The sequence below is a fragment of the Pristiophorus japonicus genome, chromosome 15 (genome assembly GCF_044704955.1).
Source record: "Pristiophorus japonicus isolate sPriJap1 chromosome 15, sPriJap1.hap1, whole genome shotgun sequence".
NCBI lineage: Eukaryota > Metazoa > Chordata > Chondrichthyes > Pristiophoridae > Pristiophorus > Pristiophorus japonicus.
The window spans coordinates 23890209-23912843 of record NC_091991.1 but is presented as its reverse complement, the minus strand read 5'-3'; the positions used below and the strand labels follow the sequence as shown (position 1 = coordinate 23912843).

The 22635-nt window shown below is 46.3% G+C and overlaps 1 protein-coding gene across 6 annotated transcripts in view; it reads right to left on the bottom strand.

Annotated features, from left to right (window-relative positions):
• Positions 1 to 22635, bottom strand: part of tmem117 (transmembrane protein 117) — a 408913-nt gene that overhangs the window by 75787 nt on the left and 310491 nt on the right. For all 6 annotated transcript variants that reach the window (XM_070901596.1, XM_070901595.1, XM_070901597.1 and 3 more), the window contains exon 5: positions 11453 to 11550. In XM_070901596.1, coding sequence (XP_070757697.1) covers positions 11453 to 11550 — 98 coding nt within the window. The remainder of the gene's footprint in view (positions 1 to 11452; positions 11551 to 22635) is intronic.

Sequence of the window (22635 nt, the reverse complement as noted above, 5' to 3'; positions counted from 1 at the left end):
TCTTACAGGCTTACGATGAAAAATGAGGAACAAAGTATGGGATGCTACCTCCAGGACACCTTCAGACAAATTTCGCATTGTAAAATATGGCGTGTGATATATGCGTATGCCCGTGTGGAAGAGAGAAGAAAGAAGGAGGGGGAAGAAAGAATGCACTAATATTTATTTAGTACTTATTACGTCTGAGTATATCCCAAAGTGCCTCATTGATAGAGTCGTACTTTGAAGTCATTTTGTGCACAATAAGGTACGATAAACAGCACATAGGTAAACAACAGGTTAATCTGTTTTGATGGTGTTGTCTGAGGGAGGAATGTTGGCCAGAACACAGTGATTTCCTCACTCTTTTTCAAACAGTGCGGCGATGGGATTGTTAATGTTTACCTGATCAGCCTGACAGGGCGACAATTTAACATCTCATCCGAAGTCTCACACTATCCAACATGCAGTGCTCCCCTGAAGTCAGCAATGACTAAACAAGGCACTAAGCTCGAACTCTTTGGGAGGTCTGTATCTTCACCTTCCCCTACACTCCCCATACTCTTATACACAAGAATGTCAGAGTGGCCTCCTCCAAGGGACTCAGGAGCTTGTAATTTCTGAATCCTCTTCCAGCTCAGTTTTGATCCCTTAGATTATGTGCCCCTTTATAATTTATATGTGCCCCCTTATAATTTAAGCAAAAAAAAATCTTGAGCTATTAGAAGGTAAAGGAGCACATACACTGTCATGTATTCAACCAGCATTGTAACCCATGTATAAACTGACCTAAGTTGTACACTGTGAGAACACTGACCACTAGGTGGGAGACACTCCTAACCTGGACCTTCAGGTATAAAAGGGGAAGCTCCACCCACTTTCATCACTTGAGTGCTAAGGAATAAAGGACAGGTCACAGACTGACCTTCTCTCAAGCATGGGCCTCGTGTGCATTTATACTGTGTAGTAAGGACGTATCAATGGCGACAAAAAACTGGGATTTAAACCACGGGAGCATGGCCACTAGCAGAACAGACGAGAGGTACTGTGTTAAGGAATGGTTGGAACAGAGATTCAACATTGTTAAAGCAGCACACAGTTCTCCAGGCAGACAAGGGCAGTCAGGCATGCCCCAACATGTAGTCGAACCCAGAGGGGGAGTTCGACAGAGACAATGGCAAGCTGAACAGCGATTCACGCCATTGCAAGGGACAATGCGGCCAGTAATGGGGCCATCAACACCTGTTAATGGTGCACTCAAGGACAATAACAGGGGCAGTCAGGGACGATCGACTGGCAAGGGACCTTTTGTTTCAAACCGCAACTCATGCTGGAGGCGTGGAGGCATACATTCAGCCGGAGTTTGCAGAGATGAGCAAAACACCTGCAGAAATTGCAGAAATGAACACTGGGGGAAATCGCTGGAAGCTGAAGTTCAGCGAGTTCATGTGGAGCACGTATACAGTTCATACACCAGGACGCCACCGATAATGATGAAAGTGCATCCCAGTATCAATGGAGTTAGTCACGGGTGCCAGCCAGTCCCTGATGGGTATCAAACAGTTCGAAAAGTTGTGGGCATCCAAGGCCAGGAGGCCAAAATTATCGCCGATTGACGCACAGCTACGGACATACACAAAGCAGATCATTCCGATGCTAGGCAGCGCCACGGTAGTCGTGACCCACAAAGATTCGGAGAACAGGTTGCCACTCTGGATTGTCCCAGGGGACGGTCCCGCACTACTGGGGAGGAGTTGGCTTGCTGTCATGAACTGGAAATGGGGCGATGTCAATGCAATTTCCTCTGTAGAGCGAGTATCATGCTCACAGGTCCTGGACAAATTTGACTCATTATTTCAACCCGGCATTGGCACGTTCATGGGGGCCAAGGTAGTGATTCACATAAACCCGGACGCCAGACCAGTACACCACAAGGCCAGAGCGGTGCCGTACGTGATGCGGGAAAAGATAGAAGGCGAATTGGACCGCCTGTTGAGGGAAGGCATCATCTCGCCAGTCAAATTCAGTGACTGGGCGAGCCCGATTGTGCCGGTGCTCAAGGCGGATGGGTCGGTCAGGATATGTGGCGATTACAAGGCCACCATCAATCGGGTGTCACTCCAAGACCAGTACCCGCTACCGAGAGCAGAGGACCTCTTTGCGACGCTATCCGGTGGCAAACTTTTTTCAAAATTGGACCTGACCTCAGCCTACATGAACCAGGAGCTGGCGAGTGAGTCGAAGAGGCTGACCACCAACAGCACACAAGGGGTTGTTTGAGTACAACAGATGTCCGTTCGGGATTCGCTCGGCCGCCGCGATCTTCCAACGAAATATGGAAAGCCTCCTCAAGTCGATTCCAGGGACGGTGGTTTTTCAGGACGACATCCTCATTACGGGTTACGATACTGAAGAACACCTCCACAACCTGGAGGAGGTGCTACGCAGACTGGACCGGGTAGGTCTGCAACTGAAAAAGGCGAAGTGCGTGTTCCTAGCTCCAGAGGTAGAATTCCTGGGGATGAGGGTAGCAGCAGACGGGATCAGCCCTACTGCATCCAAGACGGAAGCGATCCAGAGAGCACCCAGACCCCATAACACGACGGAGCTGCGTTCGTTCTGGGGCTCCTGAACTATTTTGGTAACTTTCTTCCCAAATTGAGCACGCTGCTAGAACCGCTACACGTGCTCCTAGGCAAAGGTCGCGAATGGGTCTGGGGGTACAGCCAGGAAAGGGCTTTTAATAGAGCACGCAATTTGTTATGTTCCAACAATCTGTTAACGCTATATGACCCATGTAAGAAACTTGTGTTAACGTGCGATGCGTTGTCCTATGGTGTCGGGTGTGTGTTGCAGCATGTCAATGCCAAGGGTCAGTTACAGCCGGTAGCTTATGCCTCCAGGAGTCTGTCCCAGGCAGAAAGGGGCTACGGGATGGTAGAAAAGGAGGCGCTCGCATGTGTATATGCGATAAAGAAAATGCACCAGTACCTGTTTGGCAGGAAATTTGAGCTGGAGACAGATCACAAACCCCTAACGTCCCTTTTGGCAGACAACAAGGCCATAAATGCAAACGCATCGGCCCGCATACAGAGGTGGGCACTCACTTTAGCTGCCTATGACTACACAATTCGGCACAGACCGGGCACCGAAAACTGCGCCGATGCACTCAGCAGGCTCCCACTAGCCACCACTGAGGGGACTACCGAGCATGGTACTGAGATGGTCATGGCTGTTGAAGCTTTCGGAAGCAAAGGCTCACCCGTGACAGCCCGTCAAATTAAAGTCTGGACAAATAGAGACCCGCTATTGTCTCTAGTCAAGAAATGTGTCCTGAATGGGGACTGGGCAGCCACGTACAGGGCTTGCCCTGAGAAATTTAAACCATTTCACAGGCGCAAGGATGAACTCTCGATTCAGGCCGACTGCCTACTGTGGGGAAACCGCATAGTCATGCCCCAGATGGGCAAAGAGGTGTTCATCCGAGAACTCCACAATGGGCACCCGGGCATTGTCACGATGAAGGCAATTGCCAGGTCAAACGTTTGGTGGCCAGGGATAGACGCAGATCTGGAACTTTGTGTTCGCAGGTGCAACACGTGTGCCCAGCTGGGCCATGCGCCCAGGGAAGCCCCCCTTAGCCCCTGGCCATGGCCCGCCAAGCCTTGGTCACGCATCCATGTGGACTACGCAGGTCCTTTCATGGGGAAAATGTTTTTGGTTGTAGTAGACGCCTACTCCAAATGGATTGAATGTGACATTTTAAATTCAAGCACATCCTCTGCCACGGTAGAAAGTCTACGGGCAATGTTCGCCGCCCACGGTCTACCGGACATCTTGGTCAGCGACAATGGCCCGTGCTTCACAAGCACTGAATTCCAGGACTTCATGGCAATCAATGGAATTAACCATGTTAGAACGGCACCGTTCAAGCCGGCCAGGCAGAGCGAGCAGTGCAGATAATCAAACAGGGGATGCTCAGATTCCAAGGGGGTTCCCTACAAACCCACTTATCACGCCTCCTGTTGGCCTATAGATCCCGACCACACTCGCTCACAGGGGTTCCACCGCAGAGCTACTAATGAAAAGGACGCTCAAAACCCGATTATCCCTTATACACCCCACCATGAAAGAAATTGTCGAGAGCAGGCGCCAGTTACAATATCACTACCATGACAGGAATGCGAGGGCGCGATCTATTGATGTAAATGATCCTGTTTTTGTCCTCAACTACGTTGCAGGGCCCAAATGGCTCGCAGGCACTGTGGTTGCCAAAGAGAGAAATAGGATTCTGGTAGTTAAACTTACCAATGGACAAATCTGCTGCAAACATGTGGATCAAACAAAAAGGAGGTTCAGCAACCCCATAGAAGAAGCAGAGGAAGAACACGATTTAGAGTTCACTCCACCACAGGTGGCCGAACACCGGAACCAAAGGGAGGAGAGCTCAGTCACTGTGGGCAGTCCAGACAGGCCTGAGGCACCGCAAACAGCAGACACTCAGGCCAGCGCCCAACAATCGGAGCCCTAACTCAGGCGCTCTACAAGGGAGCGTAAACCACCAGAGAGAATCAACCTGTGATCCCAATAAGACTTTGGGGGGGGAGGTGATGTCATGTATTCAACCAGCATTGTAACCCATGTATAAACTGACCTAAGTTGTACACCGTGAGAACACTGACCACTAGGTGGGAGACACTCCTAACCTGGACCTTCAGGTATAAAAGGGGAAGCTCCACCCACCTTCATCGCTTGAGTGCTAAGGAATAAAGGACAGGTCACAGACTGACCTTCTCTCAAGCATGGGCCTCGTGTGCATTTATACTGTGTAGTAAGGACGTATCATACACAGTGTCAGACATGTGCCTAACCTTCAGTTCATTCTAAGTGTCAGTAAGTGACTATAGTCCTGCAGCTAGTTTCTGCTATAATGATTTCGGCATGCATTTCCTTGAAGACTGCCAACGATTAGTGTGTCAAGGCTTTTAATTGTAACTGACAGCTTGGCTATTTGCCCCGTCAGAGTATGGGTACAATTGATAAGCAATTACAGTTCTTTAAGGAAGTGGAAGAGCTTGGCAAGGGCCAGCAGTAAATGTTAAACTCTTTATAGGCAACACTTTGCCACATGTATACTTGGGCTATCCAAAGGATTAGTTAGGTATTTTTACCTTGATAGTTTCCTGAAAATCTGCCATATTCTTCTACAGGTTGTGCAAAGAGTGTAAACAGCAATGACCCTAACCGCTCCCTCCTGCGATTGCTCTGCTGATCTCTGGATAGGTGGCAAACAGGTCAACCCCCTCACATCTATCTCCTGCAGCACCATCTCCACTTCTCCAGCCATCCAATTGGGGATTTAGGTGATGTGCTGCTGCACCTGAACTCTGTTTCCTGCCTCCTTTGGCTGTTGCCTCTTGTCCCCAATGCAGCCTTTGGAAAGGCTGAAATAAATGTTGGCCCCACTTACCGTTAATTATGAATGGTGCACAACATGTCTTTAGCCCCCTCCCCTTTGCCAAGCTTCTGCCTGCAGCAACAAATTACGAACAGTGATAAGGGAGGACCATACAAAGTCCAGCAGAGTCAAAGCTTAGAGCACAAAATAAATCCTAAACTGTTCCTATTTTGTCCCATTTTATGTATGAAGCAATGAAAATCCCTGTCTGGTAGTTAATTGTTGGTGATCTATCATTTGCTGCTTCATTGATTACACTTTGGTAATTGTTTCAATTTTACTGATGTTTGATTCTGTGTTTCCGGCAATATAATTCAGATGGATCCTGACATGGTGGATGATGCTGAACGCTGAGCATTCTCTTGATCTTCATCTGCAAGTTTGTCCTGATTGTTTTCCAATCTACCCCATTTTCTCCCCTTTCTTCTTGGGTCTTAACTTGTCTTTTCCCTTTGCAGTTTCTGACTGAGTGAAGGGTAGATTTCTGTCTTCACTGCAAGAGGTGGTAAGGTGGCAGGACAAATCACCCGCACGTCACAGAACCTGACTGATTTTCATTCCACTAAAATCAATCGAATGACAATCAGGCAGGTTCTGTAACGGCCGGGTTATAATCCCATCAGAATACCACCCAGGCAGTGTAGATGAAATCTGCCCCCTGCTGTTTATTTCCAGCAAGTTTCTAGTTTTGTTCAAATCTTTTGGTGCAGACATGGCATAACCTGTATGGCCATGACATCATAAATTACAACAAAGCAAAATGGCCTCTGTCTAAGAACTCAAAAGCGACAGTTAAATCCTAAAATGAACATGGATAAATTATTTGCTTTGTCGATCCACTAAATTCAGCTAATTCTCGCTACAGTCTGCATCTTGACTGTCTGCCAATGGAGGATCCCCATTTCATGAGATATTAATCCAGTGTGAAAACAATAAGGAGTGCATACACTGATTTCCCAAAGGGCACAACGACTACCTGATTTAAAACATCTGCATGTCCCATCACTTTAAGTAAGAACATTAGAAATAGGATCTGGAGTAGGTCATTCGGCCCGTCGAGCCTGCTCCGCCATTCAATAAGATCACGGCTGATCTTCTACCTCAACTACACCTTCCCTCACTTTCCACACATCCCTTGATTCCCTTAATATCTAAAAAATCTATCGACCTCTGTCTTGAATATACTCAATGACTGAGCTTCTGCAGCCCTCTGTGGTCGAGAATTCCAAACATTCATAACCCTTTGAGTGAAGAAACTTTTCCTCTCAATCCTAAATGGCCAATACCTTATTCTGAGACTGTGACCCCCTAGTTCTAGACTCCGCCGCCAGGGGAAACATCCTCCCAGCATCTACCCTGTAAAGCCCTGTAGGAATTTGATGTTTCAATGAGTTCACCGTGCATTCTTCTAAATTCTAGGGAATATAGGCCTAGTCTCCACTATCTTCCTCCTAGAACATAATGTATCATAAGAAATAGTAGCTGGAATAGGCCATTTGGCCCTTCAAGCCTGCACTGCCATACAACAGGATCATGGCTGATCTTCTACCTCAACTCCACCTTCCCGCACTATCCCCATATCCTTTAGTTCCTCAACAACTGAGCATTTGGACTCAGTCCCCCATCCCAGGAATCAGTCTGGTGATCCTTCATTGCACTCACTCTAGGTACACAGTACTCCAGGTGTGGTGTCGCCAAGACCCTATGGGGACGAAATTCGGTAGCGACCCGCTTGGGGGCGGTAACCAAGGCGAGGCACGACTTCCTGCACCAGGCCCAGAAGTCCCGCCCCGGCAGCGAAATTAGGGTTACTGCCCCCGAGAGGAAGTGGAGTGCAATGCCGTGCGCTCCAGCTCCTCTCGGGGGCGGGACTGAGGCGCTAACCGTGGGAATTTACCAGTACCGCGTAGCGCTGGTGGGAGCACGGGGCCCTCCCCTTCCGTTAAAGGGGAGCGCCACTGTGAACGCCGCAATGGGACCAGGGACCGTCACTTCACCACCAGGGAGCGGGGTGCCGTGGCAGCATTCCGGCATAGAAGCGGAGTGCTGGGCTGCAACATCGGGCATGGGCCCCGCGAATTCATCACGGCAAGTCAGGCATTGAAAAAAAGCGCGCCGCACCTCCCCTTTAATTTTCGCCCCGCGGGTGGAGTGCAGATCACTTCCCGACCCGCAAGGCTGGAGTGGACATCGCCCGCGGCGGCCTCACAGGGCACTACCGATGTTCCACTCCGGGGTGCAAACGCAGGAGCGGGACGCTGCTGGTTTGCGCTTCCGCTAACTCTCGCGAAATTTCGCAGGAGGTGGTAGCGACCTTGCGCCCTGCGCGAGAAATCGTTTATGCTCCACGGGAGCGCTAATGGGAGGTGCAAATGATGCGAATTTCTCCCCTGTATAATTACAGTAAGACTTATTTACTCTTATACTTCAATCACTTTGGAATAAACACTAACATACCATTTGCTTTCCTAATTGCTTTCTGTATCTGCATGTTAACATTTAGTGGTTCATGTACAAGGACACCCAGGTCCCTCTGAATACCAACATTGCCCAATCTCTCACCATTTAAAAAATATTCTGCTTTTCTGTTTTTCCTCCCAAAGTGGATAACTTCACATTTCTCCACATTATAGTCCATCTTCCACATTCTTGCCCAAACTATAAAACATAAAACTACATAAAAGAAGAAAAATAAATAAAAGTTTTTGCCTTGGCTCACTGGTAGCACTCTCGCCTCTGAGTCGGAAGGTTGTGGGTTCAAGTTCTGCTCCAGAGACCTGAGCACATAATCTAAGATGACACTCCAGGGCAGTGCTGAGGGAGTGCTGCACTGTCAGAGATGCTGCTTTAGGATGAGATGTTAAACCGGGGTCCTGTCTGCCCTCTCAAATGGACGTAAAAGATCCTATGGCAAGAAGAAGAGTTGGGGAATTCTCCCAGTGTCCTGGACAATATTTATCTCTCAACCAATATCACTAAAGCAGATTATCTGGTCCTATGTCTCATTAGTATTTGCAGGATCTTGCTGTACACAAATTGTTATAACGTAGGAAACATGGCAGTTCGTGATACACTTCAAACGTACTTCATTAGCCGAAAAGTGCTTTAGGATATCCTGAGGTTGTGAAAGGTGTTATAAGGTAAGCTCTTTCTACTTTCTTTAAAACAGTACAGCACATATTTGCGTGTTGAGAGGATTTAGTTAGCACTTCTATTTGAACTGTAGTTTTCCTACATCGTTTCAAATACTTCCCCTGTAAATCTTCACCAAATAAACTGATCTGATGTATGAAGAGTTCTTTCATCTTGCTCAGATTGTATGTTTAATGAATGTAATCTGCGGCTCTTGATTTGTTTCAGGGAGGTCGATCACAAGGATTATTAATCCAGGAAGGGAAAGTGCAAATAACTATCATCCTGCCACTCAACGCAAAGCTTTTCGTCATCCTGACACGTTTTTGTTCTTATGCACACCAGTGAATATCTGCTTTTGTCATCAATAAACAGTTGGGAATTATTCTGTCTACAGAAGACTTTGCACATTAACCACTAGATTTCAGAGAGAACACAAGGAACTGGGGGAGAGAAAGGATTGCAATTAAAAATTATGATAAAATGTTTTGTCCCAACTCATGCAATCAGCTTACAATTTAATTTTAGCCCCTATAACACCTTAGAAAATAAAGCAACCTCAAGCACAGTGCACCCATGACCAACACACATCTCATTCCGCAAACTGTTCCTAATCCTTTATACCACAACAGTTACTGCACTGGACAGGATTGTCCAGAATATTTGTTTATCAAAATAGTAAAAAAAATATTCTTGAACAGCAGCCTTGGGCAATAATCCAACCAGCCCCATCGCCATCACACTCCTCCAGCTGTCTGAACTTGCTCTCAACTTGAACAATTTTTCTTCTAATTCCACTCACTTCCTCCAGGTAAAACGTGTTGCTATGGAAACCTGCACGGGCTTCAGCTAGGCCTGTCTTTTTTTGTAGCATATGTGGGACATTATTTGGTCCAATTCGACTGGAACCTTTCTGAAGGCATCTCCGTCCATTATATTGATGGCTGTGTCGATACTGCACCCCATTATCCACTTTTATCTTAAAGTTCCATTCACTAAGCTTCAAAATTTGTCTGCAGGAGTCACAAGGCATGTTTTGATTTAGGGTATGCTTGGAGACAATGGGGCCGAGACTGCCCCTTTTTATAGTTATTTGCACTTTCCCTTCCTGGAAACTGTCCCTTTTTATAAAGTTTTCGCCCGGGCGAGGGGGGTGATTGCGCCTCCTGGAAAATTTCCCCAGAGGTTTGGTGGGGGGTGGGGGGCGGGGGGGGGGGTGGCGATGTGCCGGTAGCACCGTGCCCCACGATTTGCGCCTCGGGCCAGCGCACGCCCTGCGGAGATGTCATTGCCGTGCATGCCGGGCTGTTGGCCCAGTTTATTACCTCTCTGGTGGGCCAGTGGCGGCCACCAAAGGGCCTGCAGAGTGTGCAGCTGCCCGCCCCTTTAAATGAAAGGGGGGTCGTTGTAGCGCGTCGGCGCTATGCGGAGCATCCACGGAGCGTGGCGCTGCACTCAGCGCCGCACTCTCGCCCCGGGAGCGCCCCTCCAGGGACGCGAAGTGCCGGAAACAGCGCTCCGCATTCTTGGAGGGGCGCACGTGCCCAGTTCCGCATCGGGGGCAGGACTTCCAGGCCTGGCGATAAAAGCCCCGGTCCGGAGGTTTACTAACCCCGATCGGGGCACGGGGCAATTCCGGCCCCCATGTGTTTGAAATGAAAATGAGGATGACAAAGTATCGGCACCTGAGAAAACATTTGAAATCTCCACTGTAACTAGAATGTAAAGCAACCTTTATCTTATGTCAAGTTGCCCTAAAGGGACAAGCCAGGTCACCAGCTAAAAGTCACAATTATGCTCCAAACCCAGAATTTTGAAATCCTGCTATTATTTAATGCTCATATATTTTGTTTTATAAATGTGCAGGGCTGCTGTCTTACTTTTATATATGTGTACATTTGAAAGAGATTGAAAAATAATCAGCATAAAACAGATCAACATATGAACCAGAAGAGGGACAAGCTCGGTCTGGCCTACTGTTATAGAGCCAAGAGAAGCATTCCAGGTGGCCTCCAGTGGTCTTAAGGACGACTGATTAAGCCACTGTAACCCTGTACCAACTGAGGGGAGCATTGCAGGCACCCAATTTATGCCAAACTTTGGAGTGGGATCTGGGAATGGGATCCGAAACCAGCTATAGGATCCTGTTAGCATATACAAATGGCCTAACGTTTCACGCAGGCACCTTAGACACTTGGACGCTGCCGGTCTCCAATTTGGCAGCAGCCACACTTCTGGGGGTGTTCAGACCGGAGAATTCACATCCGGAAATTTGTCTCCCACCCACTCTAATTCTCCACCCCAAAACGGATGCAGCATAGACCAATCTCTCCAGCCTCCAACCAATTATTCCTTTCTCGTGCCCACTCAGGTTACTTGTCATTTGGAGTTATAAGATCAGATATTCTGACAAGCAGAACCTATTGCATTCCCTGCAATGTAAAACCATGCGGTTGAGATCAATTCTACAAGATCAAATACAGCTTAGCATAAAAGTTAATTTTAGTCCATGGTTATTAAGATCAAATTTTTCTTCCTGGGCCTCAATAAGAATCATCAAATCAATGGGGCAGCTAAGTTTCCATGACTGTAAACTCTCTGCAAAGGCAAATTCTGTTGTAGTGTGAGAAATTTATATCTGTACAATAATTTAGTGCTTGCAATTTTGAGAAAATTAATTATTGCAAAAATCAAATTAACATAAGTTCAGTTTGTATTTACAATCACATTTGATGTTGGAACTACTACAAGCAGTACAACAAAGTCGCAGTAACATTAAAAGGCCTCAAATCAGATTATCAGAGGAAATGTCTCGACATTGAATCAGAAGTACAGAGATTATAAGTAAAGACAGTCTGGATGAACATGGCAGTTCTGCCTTACCAGAACAAGACAATCCGGTTATATCCTTTTCTCCAGAAGGCTCGAACAGTCTTTCCCCAACCAGGATACGAATCATCTTGAAGCATCATATCTGTGACCTCCATTGAAACAAAATGGAAGCAAATGTTATGTCATTGCACAGAGGATTATTTGTTCTATTTTTCCAGTTCACCTTATTGTTTTCCCTTGGTCAAGAAGCTTTATTAACTGTGCTAAGAAGCTTTGGCACTTCAATATGTGGATTTCATGAAGTAAATAAATGGCTCCCAGTGTGTTGATGGGGTGCAGGAGGACGAGAGATTATATTAACAATCTATATTACTGTTGTACAAGGCAGATAATGATACAAAAGCATACTGTGATCCTTTGTGATGTTATAGCATTATATGTGGCATTTACTTTCTTTGTGGGCTCAAACTGTCCCATTCTCCTTAATAGGCAAATATTGAAATACCAATAAAGGTTGAGGCAATCCGATGGGACACTGGTGCAAGAATGTGCTACAGTGCAGAGTGTATCTTACAGATTCACACACATTCCCCATACTATGAGTTCCCTATCACAGCTGGGTTGCCTGGGGGAGAGAAGATCATTTTCTGCCAGGGAGAAGAAAAATCAGGAGAACAGATTTTATGGCCCCAATGTACTGCAACTGTTCTGGCATACTCCCACTATAACTTCAGCAGAGGTAGGCCCAATGACCAGGACCTGACCTTCTGGTGAACTTTCCAGGATGACCTTGTGTGAGGGTGGACCCTCTTTCCGCCTCATATCAGAGAGTCCAGACATATGGCGGGCGAAGGTATACCTGGCCAGACCAAGCCTACCAGCCCAACCACACGGCAATCCAGGCCAGGATCAAGGCCCAGACCCCACGAAGATCTGGCAGTAAGCGGTTTTCTTATTTATCATTTTTAAAGTGACCCTCTTATCATGGGAGCCACAAGGGTTTTACAGCCTTGCTGCTATGGCAGGCATGCCAGATCCATAGGTGCCTGCCAATAGTAGGGAAATAAAGGGACTTCCACAGACTCCGCAAACTTTGGTGGTCTCAGTAACATGAGGTATGGGTAGATGCATCACAGCACTTAAGCTAAGATCCATCACCCCACTGATGGTTGGAGCCCATTTTACATAGGTTATAGGTTCTTAAATTTTAATTTACATTTTTGTACTTGTGTCTGGTGATTCATGTACATCGAAACAATAATGCAAAATTAATCAATTGCAAGCAAAATTGTGAGCACTGGCAGTGCAGAAAAATAAAGTCAAACTGCGTGTGAAAGGTCAGAAAAGGCAACGGTAACGCCAGTTAGATTATCAGATCCCTACTATCTCAAATTATTAAAAATAATCTAGCAGTTGTATATTACCTTATAATGGCAAAACATCTCAAAGCACTTGATAACCAATGAATTTTCCAATGGATTATACCCCATTCACTGTTGAATGTGACAGGTTCATATTTATCGAGATTGCACAGATGTTAAGCAACACTTTTTTGCATTTCTGAAATAAATTTACATTCCTTACATTTCAGGTCAAACTGTAACAGTTTCGAAGTTATATTTGCCAACAAGTGACTCCATTTAAATAAAAATGCTTATTAATCTAACTGCAGTTTTTGATAAATGCTTTAGTGAGAGTTTTACCATTTCCCAATGTCATTCCCAATGAAATTATAGAATGATGCAGCACAAGAACAGATGATGTGGCCCTTCAAGTCCGCACTGGAATTTTGCTCATATTTGAACCACTGGGGTAGAGCTTGGCTTTGTGCAAAAGTGTAAACAGGCAATGGCGAGATGACAATACTGGCTTTATTTATACAGCATTTACAATATAGAAAAATGTCTTGGGTAGCTCACAGAGGTGTAATAAGACAAAAATGGATATCAAACCAAAGAAAGAGATCTTAGGAGGAATGAGAAAAAAGCTTGGTCAAATAGATGGATTTTAAAGTGCATCTTAAAGGAGGAAATAGGGTTTAGGGAGGGAATCCAGACCGTGGGGCCTAAGTGACTGAATATTTAGCCACCAATGGTGGGGCGGGTGAGCAGACCAAGTCTGAGCAGCAGAAAGTTTTGGGTGAGGGAGGGATGCACAAGTGGACAGAGTTAGAGGAGTAGAGCGGTCTAGGGAGGCGTGGCGGGGGACAAGAGATGTTGAAGGGCTGCAGGAGATTACAGAGATAGCAATGGGTGAGGTCATGTGGGGATTTCAACACAAGGGCGAGTATTTTGAATTGGAGCTGTTGGAGGACCAGGAGCCAATGTGGATCAACAATGATAGATTTTATATCTCTCCCGATTTTTATTTCCATTGCGATATTTGGTTTTGTTGTGGTTTTGAAAATTCAAAATTATAACTAATCAGTTGCCACAAATTTGCATAAAAGCGCTATGCAGCATGACACAGCAAATGTAACAAAACCACCTGCTGACATCTCACTTTGAATATACTTTTAATGGATCGCCTGTGGTATTGCCAGTGCGCAGGGCAGTTGGCGAGGGGGGGGGGGGGGGGGGCGGTAAGTTGGTGACAGCTGGTAGAAAGAAATGGTGAGCCGAAAGGAGCAGCAGGAGGGAGCAGCCAGAGGTGGCGGGACGTCACACTGGGTAACACACCCGATTGTTTGTTTTATACAGGGCTCAGGCCGGTGATGCTTTGAAAATAGTGCCACAGCAGAAATTGTTGGAAAGACTCAGACATACAGCACATGGCTTCTACAGCACAGAAACATGCCAGATTATACCTGCGTTTATGTTCCACATGAGCCTGTAAGTATAACAAGAACCTGTATTTATATAGCACCTTTAACATAGTAAAACATCCCAAGGTGCTCCACAGGAGCATTAAAAAACAATTGACACCGAGACGCATACAGAGATATTAAGGCAGATAACTGAAAGCTTGGAAATAGGCAAGTTTAAACACAACAAACAGCCACGACAGAAAATACTTGGAAGTACAGGTGATACACAAGACTTTTAATGTATTATAGATAAAACAAGATAAACTAGATAGAGTAAAATGGTCTGTATCTAATTTTATGATGGCTATTATTTGGAATGAATAATTTGATTTTACACATCAAGAGGACAGCAAGTCACCTCTCCTGTAAGTAAAAAAAAAGAGGAACAGTTCTATCAGGATTGATGTGAGATTGTAAAGGATGGACACTCTCTGCCTCGGGAGGTTCCTTCTGTAGGAAATAAGAACAGTAAGCTGTCTGTTGTGAAAAAGGGAAAGAGTTTCATACTTCCCGAAGTGTGCGCTTTTGTAACCAATTTGTAGTGGCACATTTACACATGTAAAAACCATCTCAATCATAGGCAGTCCCTCGGAATCGAGGAAGGCTTGCTTCCACTCCTGAAGTGAGTTCTTTGGTGGCTGAACAGTCCAATACAAGAGTCACAGGTGGGACAGATAGTCATTGAAGGAAGGGGTGGGTGGGACTGGTTTGCCGCACGCTCTTTCCGCAGTCTGCACTTTATTTCTGCATGCTCTTGGCGTTGAGACTCGAGGTGCTCAGCGCCCTCTCAGAAGTACTTCCTCCACTTAGGACGGTCTTGGGCCAGGGAATCCCAGTTGTCAGTGGGGATGCTGCACTTTATCAGGGAGGCTTTGAGGGTGTCCTTGTAACGTTTCCGCTGCCCACCTTTGGCTTGTTTGCCATGAGGGAGCTCCGAGTAGAGCACTAGCTTTGGGAGTCTTGTGTCTGGCATGCGGACTATGTGGCCTGCCCAGCGGAGCTGATCGAGTGTGGTCAGTGCTTCAATGCTGGGGATGTTAGCCTGGTCGAGGATGCTGATGTTGGTGCGCCTGTCCTCCCAGGGGATTTGTAGGATCTCGCGAAGACATCGTTGGTGATATTTCTCCAGCAACTTGAGGTGTCTACTGTACATGGCCTATGTCTCTGAGCCATACAGGAGGGTGGGTATTACTACTGTAGACCATGAGCTTGGTTGCAGTTTGGAGGGCCTGATCTTCAAACACTTTTTTCCTCAGGTGACTGAAGGCTGCACTGGCGCACTGGAGGTGGTGTTGGATCTCGTCGTCGATGCCTGCTCTTGTTGATAGGAGGCTCCTGAGATATGGGAAGTGGTCCACAGTGTCCAGGGCTGCACCGTGGATCTTGATGACTGGGGGGCAGTGCTGTGTGGTGAGGACAGGCTGGTGGAACGTAAGGCCCATGCTTTCGTACGCCTCAGTAAATACGTCGACTATGTCCTGGAGTGCGGCCTCTGTATGTGCACAAACGCAGCCGTCATCCGCGTACTGTAGCTCGACGACAGAGGTTGGGGTGGTCTTGGATCTGGCCTGGAGACGGCGCAGGTTGAACAGGTTCCCACTGGTTCTGTAGTTTAGTTCCGCTCCAGCGGGGAGCTTGTTGACTGTGAGGTGGAGCATGGCGGCGAGGAAGATTGAGAAGAGGGTTGGGGCGATGACGCAGCCCTGTTTGACCCTGGTCCGGATGTGGATTGGGTCTGTGATGGATCCATTTGGTAAGGATCATGTCCTACATGTCGTCGTGGAGCAGGCGGAAGATGGTGACGAGCTTTTGGGGGCATCCGAAACGGAGGAGGGCGCTCCATAGACCCTCGCGGTTGACAGTATCAAAGACCTTTGTAAGGTTGAAGAAGGCCATGTATAAGGGCTGGCGCTGTTCTCTGCATTTTCCTTGTAGCTGCCGCGCTGCAAAAATCATGTCCGTTGTGCCCCATAGGGGACAAAATCCGCACTGTGACTCCGGGAGAAGCTCCTCGGCCACGGGAAGAAGATGGTTGAGGAGGACTCTAGCGACAACTTTCCCAGTGGCTGATAGCAGGGAGATTCCTCTGCAGTTGCCGCAGTCAGATTTGTCCTCTTTTTTTTTTAAAAAGGTCACGATTACTGCATCTCTGAGATCCCCCGGCATGTTCTCCTCCCTCCAGATGATAGAGATGAGGTCGTGTATTCGTGCCAGTATTGCCTCTCCGCCATACTTCAATGCCTCAGCAGGGATTCCGTCGGCACTCATAGCCTTGTTGTTTTTGAGCTGTCTTATGGCTTTTTCTACCTCATGCAGTGTTGGGGTTTCACTGAGGTGGTGGCAGGTAGCATGCTGCGGGATGGAGTCGAGAACACTCGAGTCAAAGGCAGAGTCTCGATTGAGGAGATCTTCGAAGTGCTCCTTCCAGCGGGCCCTGACTGCCTCGGTGTCATTGATGAGTGTTTCCCCGTTCTTGGCCAGGAGTGGGGTGGGGCCTTGGGTGTTTGGCCCATAGGTGGCCTTGACTGCGATGAAGAATCTTTGCACGTCATGGTTGTCAGCCAGCTGCTGTATCTCCTGTGCTTTCTTCACCCACCACCTGTTCTTTAGGTCCCGGGTTTTTTGTTGGACCTCAGTCTTGAGCTGTCTGTAATGCTGTTTTGCTATTATTTGGAATGAATAATTAAATTTTACACATCAAGAGGACAGCAAGTCACCTCTCCTGTAAGTAAAAAAAAAGAGATGAACAGTTCTATCAGGATTGATGTGAGGTTGTATAGGATGGACACTCTCTGCCTCGAGAGGTTCCTTCTGTAGGAAATAAGAACAGTAAGCTGTCTGTCGTGAAAACGGGAAAGAGTCTCATATTTCCCGAAGTGTGCGCTTTTGTGACCAATTTGTAGTTGCACACTTAAACATGTAAAAACCATCTCAATACAACTATACTGAGTCATGTATTATGAGACAGTATCGTCCAATCTTTACTTAGAACTGTAAGATCTTAGCAAAGCACAGAATGGCGAGTGTCGCTGTTGGTGTCGTGCATTGCTGAGTCTCTACACAGCCTTAGTAACAAGTGGTGTTGTTAGGACCCAGATGATCCTTCATGTCTTTGTATTTAATTGGTGTTATTCAACCAATCTCGGCATGTTTTTTCTCACCCATGGCATAAACTACAAAAATAAAACTATAAATAGTTTAGCATAAAGAAAATAAGTGCCAATGAGTTTTGTTTTTACAACTGCACCAAACAAATAGTTTGTTTTTTCCCCCGATGACTGCATTGTATTATTTTATGGAATATATTGCGCTATTCATTTGATGACAGTGAAAAGAATTGGCTTGTTTATAACAATGACCGTATCTGTCAAGTAAACCAGTGCTTGAAGTATCAGCAATTCTGGTTTACACAGTCGAGCAGGTCATTTTTACAACAGCACCAACAACAATGTTATTTACAACAAATTAATACATGTATTACAAAGCCCATTTGATTCAGAGCTGGTAAAAACATTACTATAGCGACAATTTCTAATAGCGTGCTCCACAAATAGACAAGTAATAATTGCTAGAGAAATCAGGGACCGTTTTCAAGTTCCCGAGCTGGAGGTTTATGCAATGTCATTTCCTGACAAACCTTTAATGAGAATGTCAGTTCAATATTGCACATTCATGAACAGCAACCTCTCAGATACGATGGCAGTTGCCAGCTCTGAACAGGCTCCTGGGTGTCAGACAGCTGGTTGTTTTTCTCCAGACTGCTTGGAGCTTTTATTTTTTGGCTGTATTGTCAGATCAATGTCAGGTCAGTCACAGCCAAATAGAACGCCTCAGAGAGGGTTAGCCATTTCAGGCCAGTACTCAATAACGGAATAGACCGATTCATTTTTACATTTTTTTTTAAAGAATTGATTCATATCTCTGGGGTTTCTTGGGAGAATGAGAGAAGCTGGAACTAACACTAAACCCTAGAATTGCTGATGATCATACTTATATCAAATACAAGATTAATATTGTAAAACCAGTGGCCCGATCATCGATCTTGGAATGCAATATGAAACTTTTAATTACATAAACTGCTACAGCAAAACTGAGGTTTAATCTGTACTTCTGCAACAGAAGATGCCTAATTATACTTACTTGTTCATTTGATATTTAACAATTAAACTTGCCAAGGCTTCTTCCACAGCACCTCCCAAACCCGCAACCTCTACCGTTTAGAAGGACCATGGGAACACGATCACCTCCAAGTTCCCCTCTAAGTCACACACCACCCTGACTTGGAATTATATCACCGTTCCTTGATCTGGAACTCCCTCCCTAACAGCACTATGGGAGTACCTTCACCACATGGGCTACAGCAGTTCAAGAAGTCTACTCACCACAGCCTTCTCAAGGGCAATTAGGGATGGGGATGGGCAGTAAATGCTGGCTTTGCCAGCGATGGCCACATCCCAGGAACACATTTTTTTTTTTTAAATGACTCCCGTTAATCAATATTCATCTGACAATATCCTCTTACATCTCACTTACTCAGGGCAAAGTATTATTTACACCAGGCATTTGTCCAGAACGATAATCATTAACCTTCACTTGTGTATAGGGGATAACTGTGGCCAACATTTGTTCTCATCAGATTTTCAGTTAACATGGCATGACTTTATGGACGAGGCTCAATAGTCAAGGACAGTTATCCATCCAAGCTAGGGAATGGCACTCTCATTATAAATGTGATAAAGTCCTGGAGGCAGAGATTTGGGTTGAGCTAAGGTCAACATTAAAATAATTATAAAATTATTCTCTTGAAATATGTGGAGTAATCAATGTATATTTACATATAGTTCCTGCTGCAGTACAACTCTCCCACACAATACAGGGCAGTCAGTTTTCGGTAATACTTGTAACACACTCGATCAGCTCCGCTGGGCAGGCCACATAGTCCGCATGCCAGACACGAGACTCCCAAAGCAAGTGCTCTAACGCGGAGCTCCTTCACGGCAAACGAGCCAAAGGTGGGCAGCGGAAACATTACAAGGACACCTTCGAAGCCTCCCTGATAAAGTGCGACATCCCCACTGACACCTGGGAGTCCCTGGCCAAAGATCGCCCTAAGTGGAGAAAGTGCATCTGGGAGGGCGCTGAGCACTTCGAGTCTCAACGCCGAGAGCATTCAGAAATCAAGCACAGGCAGTGGAAAGAGCGTGCGGTAAACCAGTCCCACCCACTCCTTCCCTCAATGACTATCTGTCCCACCTGTGACAGAGTCTGTGACTCTCGTATTGGACTGTTCAGCCACCTAAGAACTCACTTCAGGAGTGGAAGCAAGTCTTCCTCGATTCCGAGGGACTGCCGATGATGATGATGAATACTGCTACAAGGTAGTAACAGTGCTCTATATTTCGGTAATGATCATTACACACAGGCACCTCAGTGTGCTTTTCAGTACTGGTGGAGGGAGGAGAGAAAAGAGGAAGAGGGTCAGGGCAGTAAAAGTATGGCAAGAGAGGAGGAGTTTTAGTGGACTTTGACAGCAGGATTTTTTTTAAGCAAAATCATTTTTAAGCCAAATCATTTTTAAGCCAATTTAATTGCAAGTCTCCCTCAGGGCACCACATAAATATCATGGCCCACGGACCAGCCGTTCTTGCTCCTGCCCAGAATGTTTTCCGCCTCCCCTTCCTCCCCCAACCGGCCTTACCTGTTAGCCGCCTATTGCATCTCCTCACCAGACCGGCAAACTGCAGCTTGGCCTCTTGCACTGTTCCAATGAAGCTCAATGCAAGCTCGTGGAACAGCTTATATTTTGTTTATACACTTTACAGCCTTCTGGACAAACCATAATCTCTGCCCCTACTTTTTTTCTTTTGTTTCTGTTTTCTTTTCACTTTCCCGCGGCAGCTGTTGATGATTCTGCCATCTCCATTTACACCCTATCTAGACTCATCTTTTGATTCTTAACTTGCCCCATTACCATCTCCTTTTGCCTTGCACCATCATCCCTTTTGTCTTTTAATCTCTCCTGTCTTCTATACTATCCCAGACCTTCCCTTTTGTTCGTTCCACCCCTCCCCACTTTCCCTGCCCCACACTTGCTTAAAACCTGTTACACCTCAAACTTTTTCCAGTTCTGACAAACGGTCATCGACCTGAAACATTAACTCTGTTTCTCTCTCCATAGATGCTGCCTGATCTGCTGAGTAGTTCCAGCATTGCCTGATTTTATTTCAGATTTCCAGCATCCGCAATATTTTGCTTTTGTGGTGCAGCAGGGAGCCCGTTTGGTACCTGCAGCCCGTCAAGAACACTTGAATAAGACCCGGATCGTCAAGTGGGTTTGGGCCTCCTAACTGAGGCACTGGGCAGTTGCTGTGGGTGTACAGTTGAACACCGTGGGCCACCCCTGTGCGAGAACATCTCCGTAGGTCGGGGCTATTAAAAGAGCTGGAGCGAGCTACTGCAGCTTCCAGCGCAAGCTGACATAAATGTGCGATGGCTTCGAGGTGGGTGACTGGGTGATGTCATCAGGACCCAGGTTGCTGTTTGGAGCGTGGGGCAGGAGCATCGGCCGGGCCCTGGTAAAGCAGAGAAGTGGGAAGGTCATGGCGGAGGAGTGATGAGGGATCGTGGCTGAGATTTGGTGGGCGATCGTGATGGAGGTTCGGCGAATGTTTTTGTGGCGGAGGAGCGGCAGGAGATCACGGCAGAGGTGCGGCAAGTGAGCCCAGAAGAGCCGAGGGCCCAGGGGCAGCACGGGCCTGCCCACACTGCGATGTGTGCGTGCACTAGGTCCGTGCAGCAGAGCAGGTCTCCAGTCGTCCTGGTCAACTCTTGCCACTGGATAAAGGCCTAGCTCTGTCCAGCCCGTGGTGGCTGATGTGCAACGGTCACCACGCGGTAAAAAAATCCATGCATAGGCATCTTCCACCCCTCAATTGGAGCTCAGGGCTGGAACATCGGGTCCTTCATTGAAACATCTGTGGAAGCAAGTCATCCTCGTTCGAGGGACCGTCTATGATGATGATGACAGTTGATGTGAGGCTAACTCAAAAATCTTACACCTTTTCTACTCAGAGAAGTGCTTAGCCCCCACCCACCCCTATATGGTAACTTCCCGTAATATAACCAATGTGCCCCTTAAACTGCTTCGCCTCCTGTGTGGTCCGCCTCCTCCAATGCGCGGTCCCTTTAAATTTCTGTGCATGCGCGGTATCTACAATGTAAAAGCCAGTGAGCGGCCTGCGCAGGAACTTTCAGACCACTGCGTGGCCGCACGCATACACCTTAGAGGGAACTCTGGGTTATAGCATGAGAGTTCAAAAGCTTCTCATGCCAAGAACTCTGGGTGCAGTGTCACGTCCTGTTACTCCGCTGAGCAGTATGCTGAGGCATTCTTCATATTCTCCTCAGACAAGACATGGTTTGGGATTGTGAACTTTGTCAAAAACGTTTGTGAAAAGCAATGACCACAAACCAGTATAAATGGCGCTCAATACAATTATGTGCCGATAGTGTATACATTTAAATATATTTACACCCTACCAACATGCAATAACTGATAATGTCATGTCTTTATCTATTTCAAATAACATTTCAAATATGACGTATTATAAATTACATAACCAAAAGCTTCACTTCTTCCACAAAATCAAAATTTGGAGTCCCCTTCAAGGTACAGCATGTTTACAGTAAAACTGTCTCACAAAAGATTGCCATATTATTATACTGAGGTTGTAGGGGCATAATTGGCATCACTGTGCTACCACACAGTGCCTGGTGCCATAAGTCTGGCATCCAATATTGGCAGCTCTGCAACAGACATTTTAAAACAGACTGTTGCAGCAACGGGGTCTGAGTGGAAACTGCCAAATTCAGAAACATTCTCACTTTAAGCATAATTTGCAGTTAAATTTGTGGTAATGAACCACATTTATCAGCGGTCTCTGCTTCACACCGAAGCTAAACTTGTGTTGTGTGAACGTGCTGTAAGAGTGCTCCAGGGACAGGATTCTCTGCTGCATTTTCAATATGTGTCCTGACAATTACTCGACTACATCAAAACTAAGCCACGATTGAAAGAAATATGCAAAAGCAAAACACTGGAATCTGAAATAAAAACAGAAAAAAATATGCTTACTTAAAAAAAATCATTAAGTTAATTTAATTGAAATTCTCCCTCAGGTGTCTGCATATGAACCTCTGCAAAATACTATTGATGGCTTACAAACTAACTTCCACAAAATGCCTAAAAAATAAATGAATTAGCACTGCCTCCAATTTACAGAAAGGGTCTGATGGATGGGTTATGAAGTGTGTTGTGCTACCAGAAAGCGAGGTCAGTAAGAAGGTACAGTGCTGATGTCCATCTCCAAATGAATTCATCAATTGCGGAGGTGAAGGCATATGTTTGATGAAACAGAGGTCTAGGATT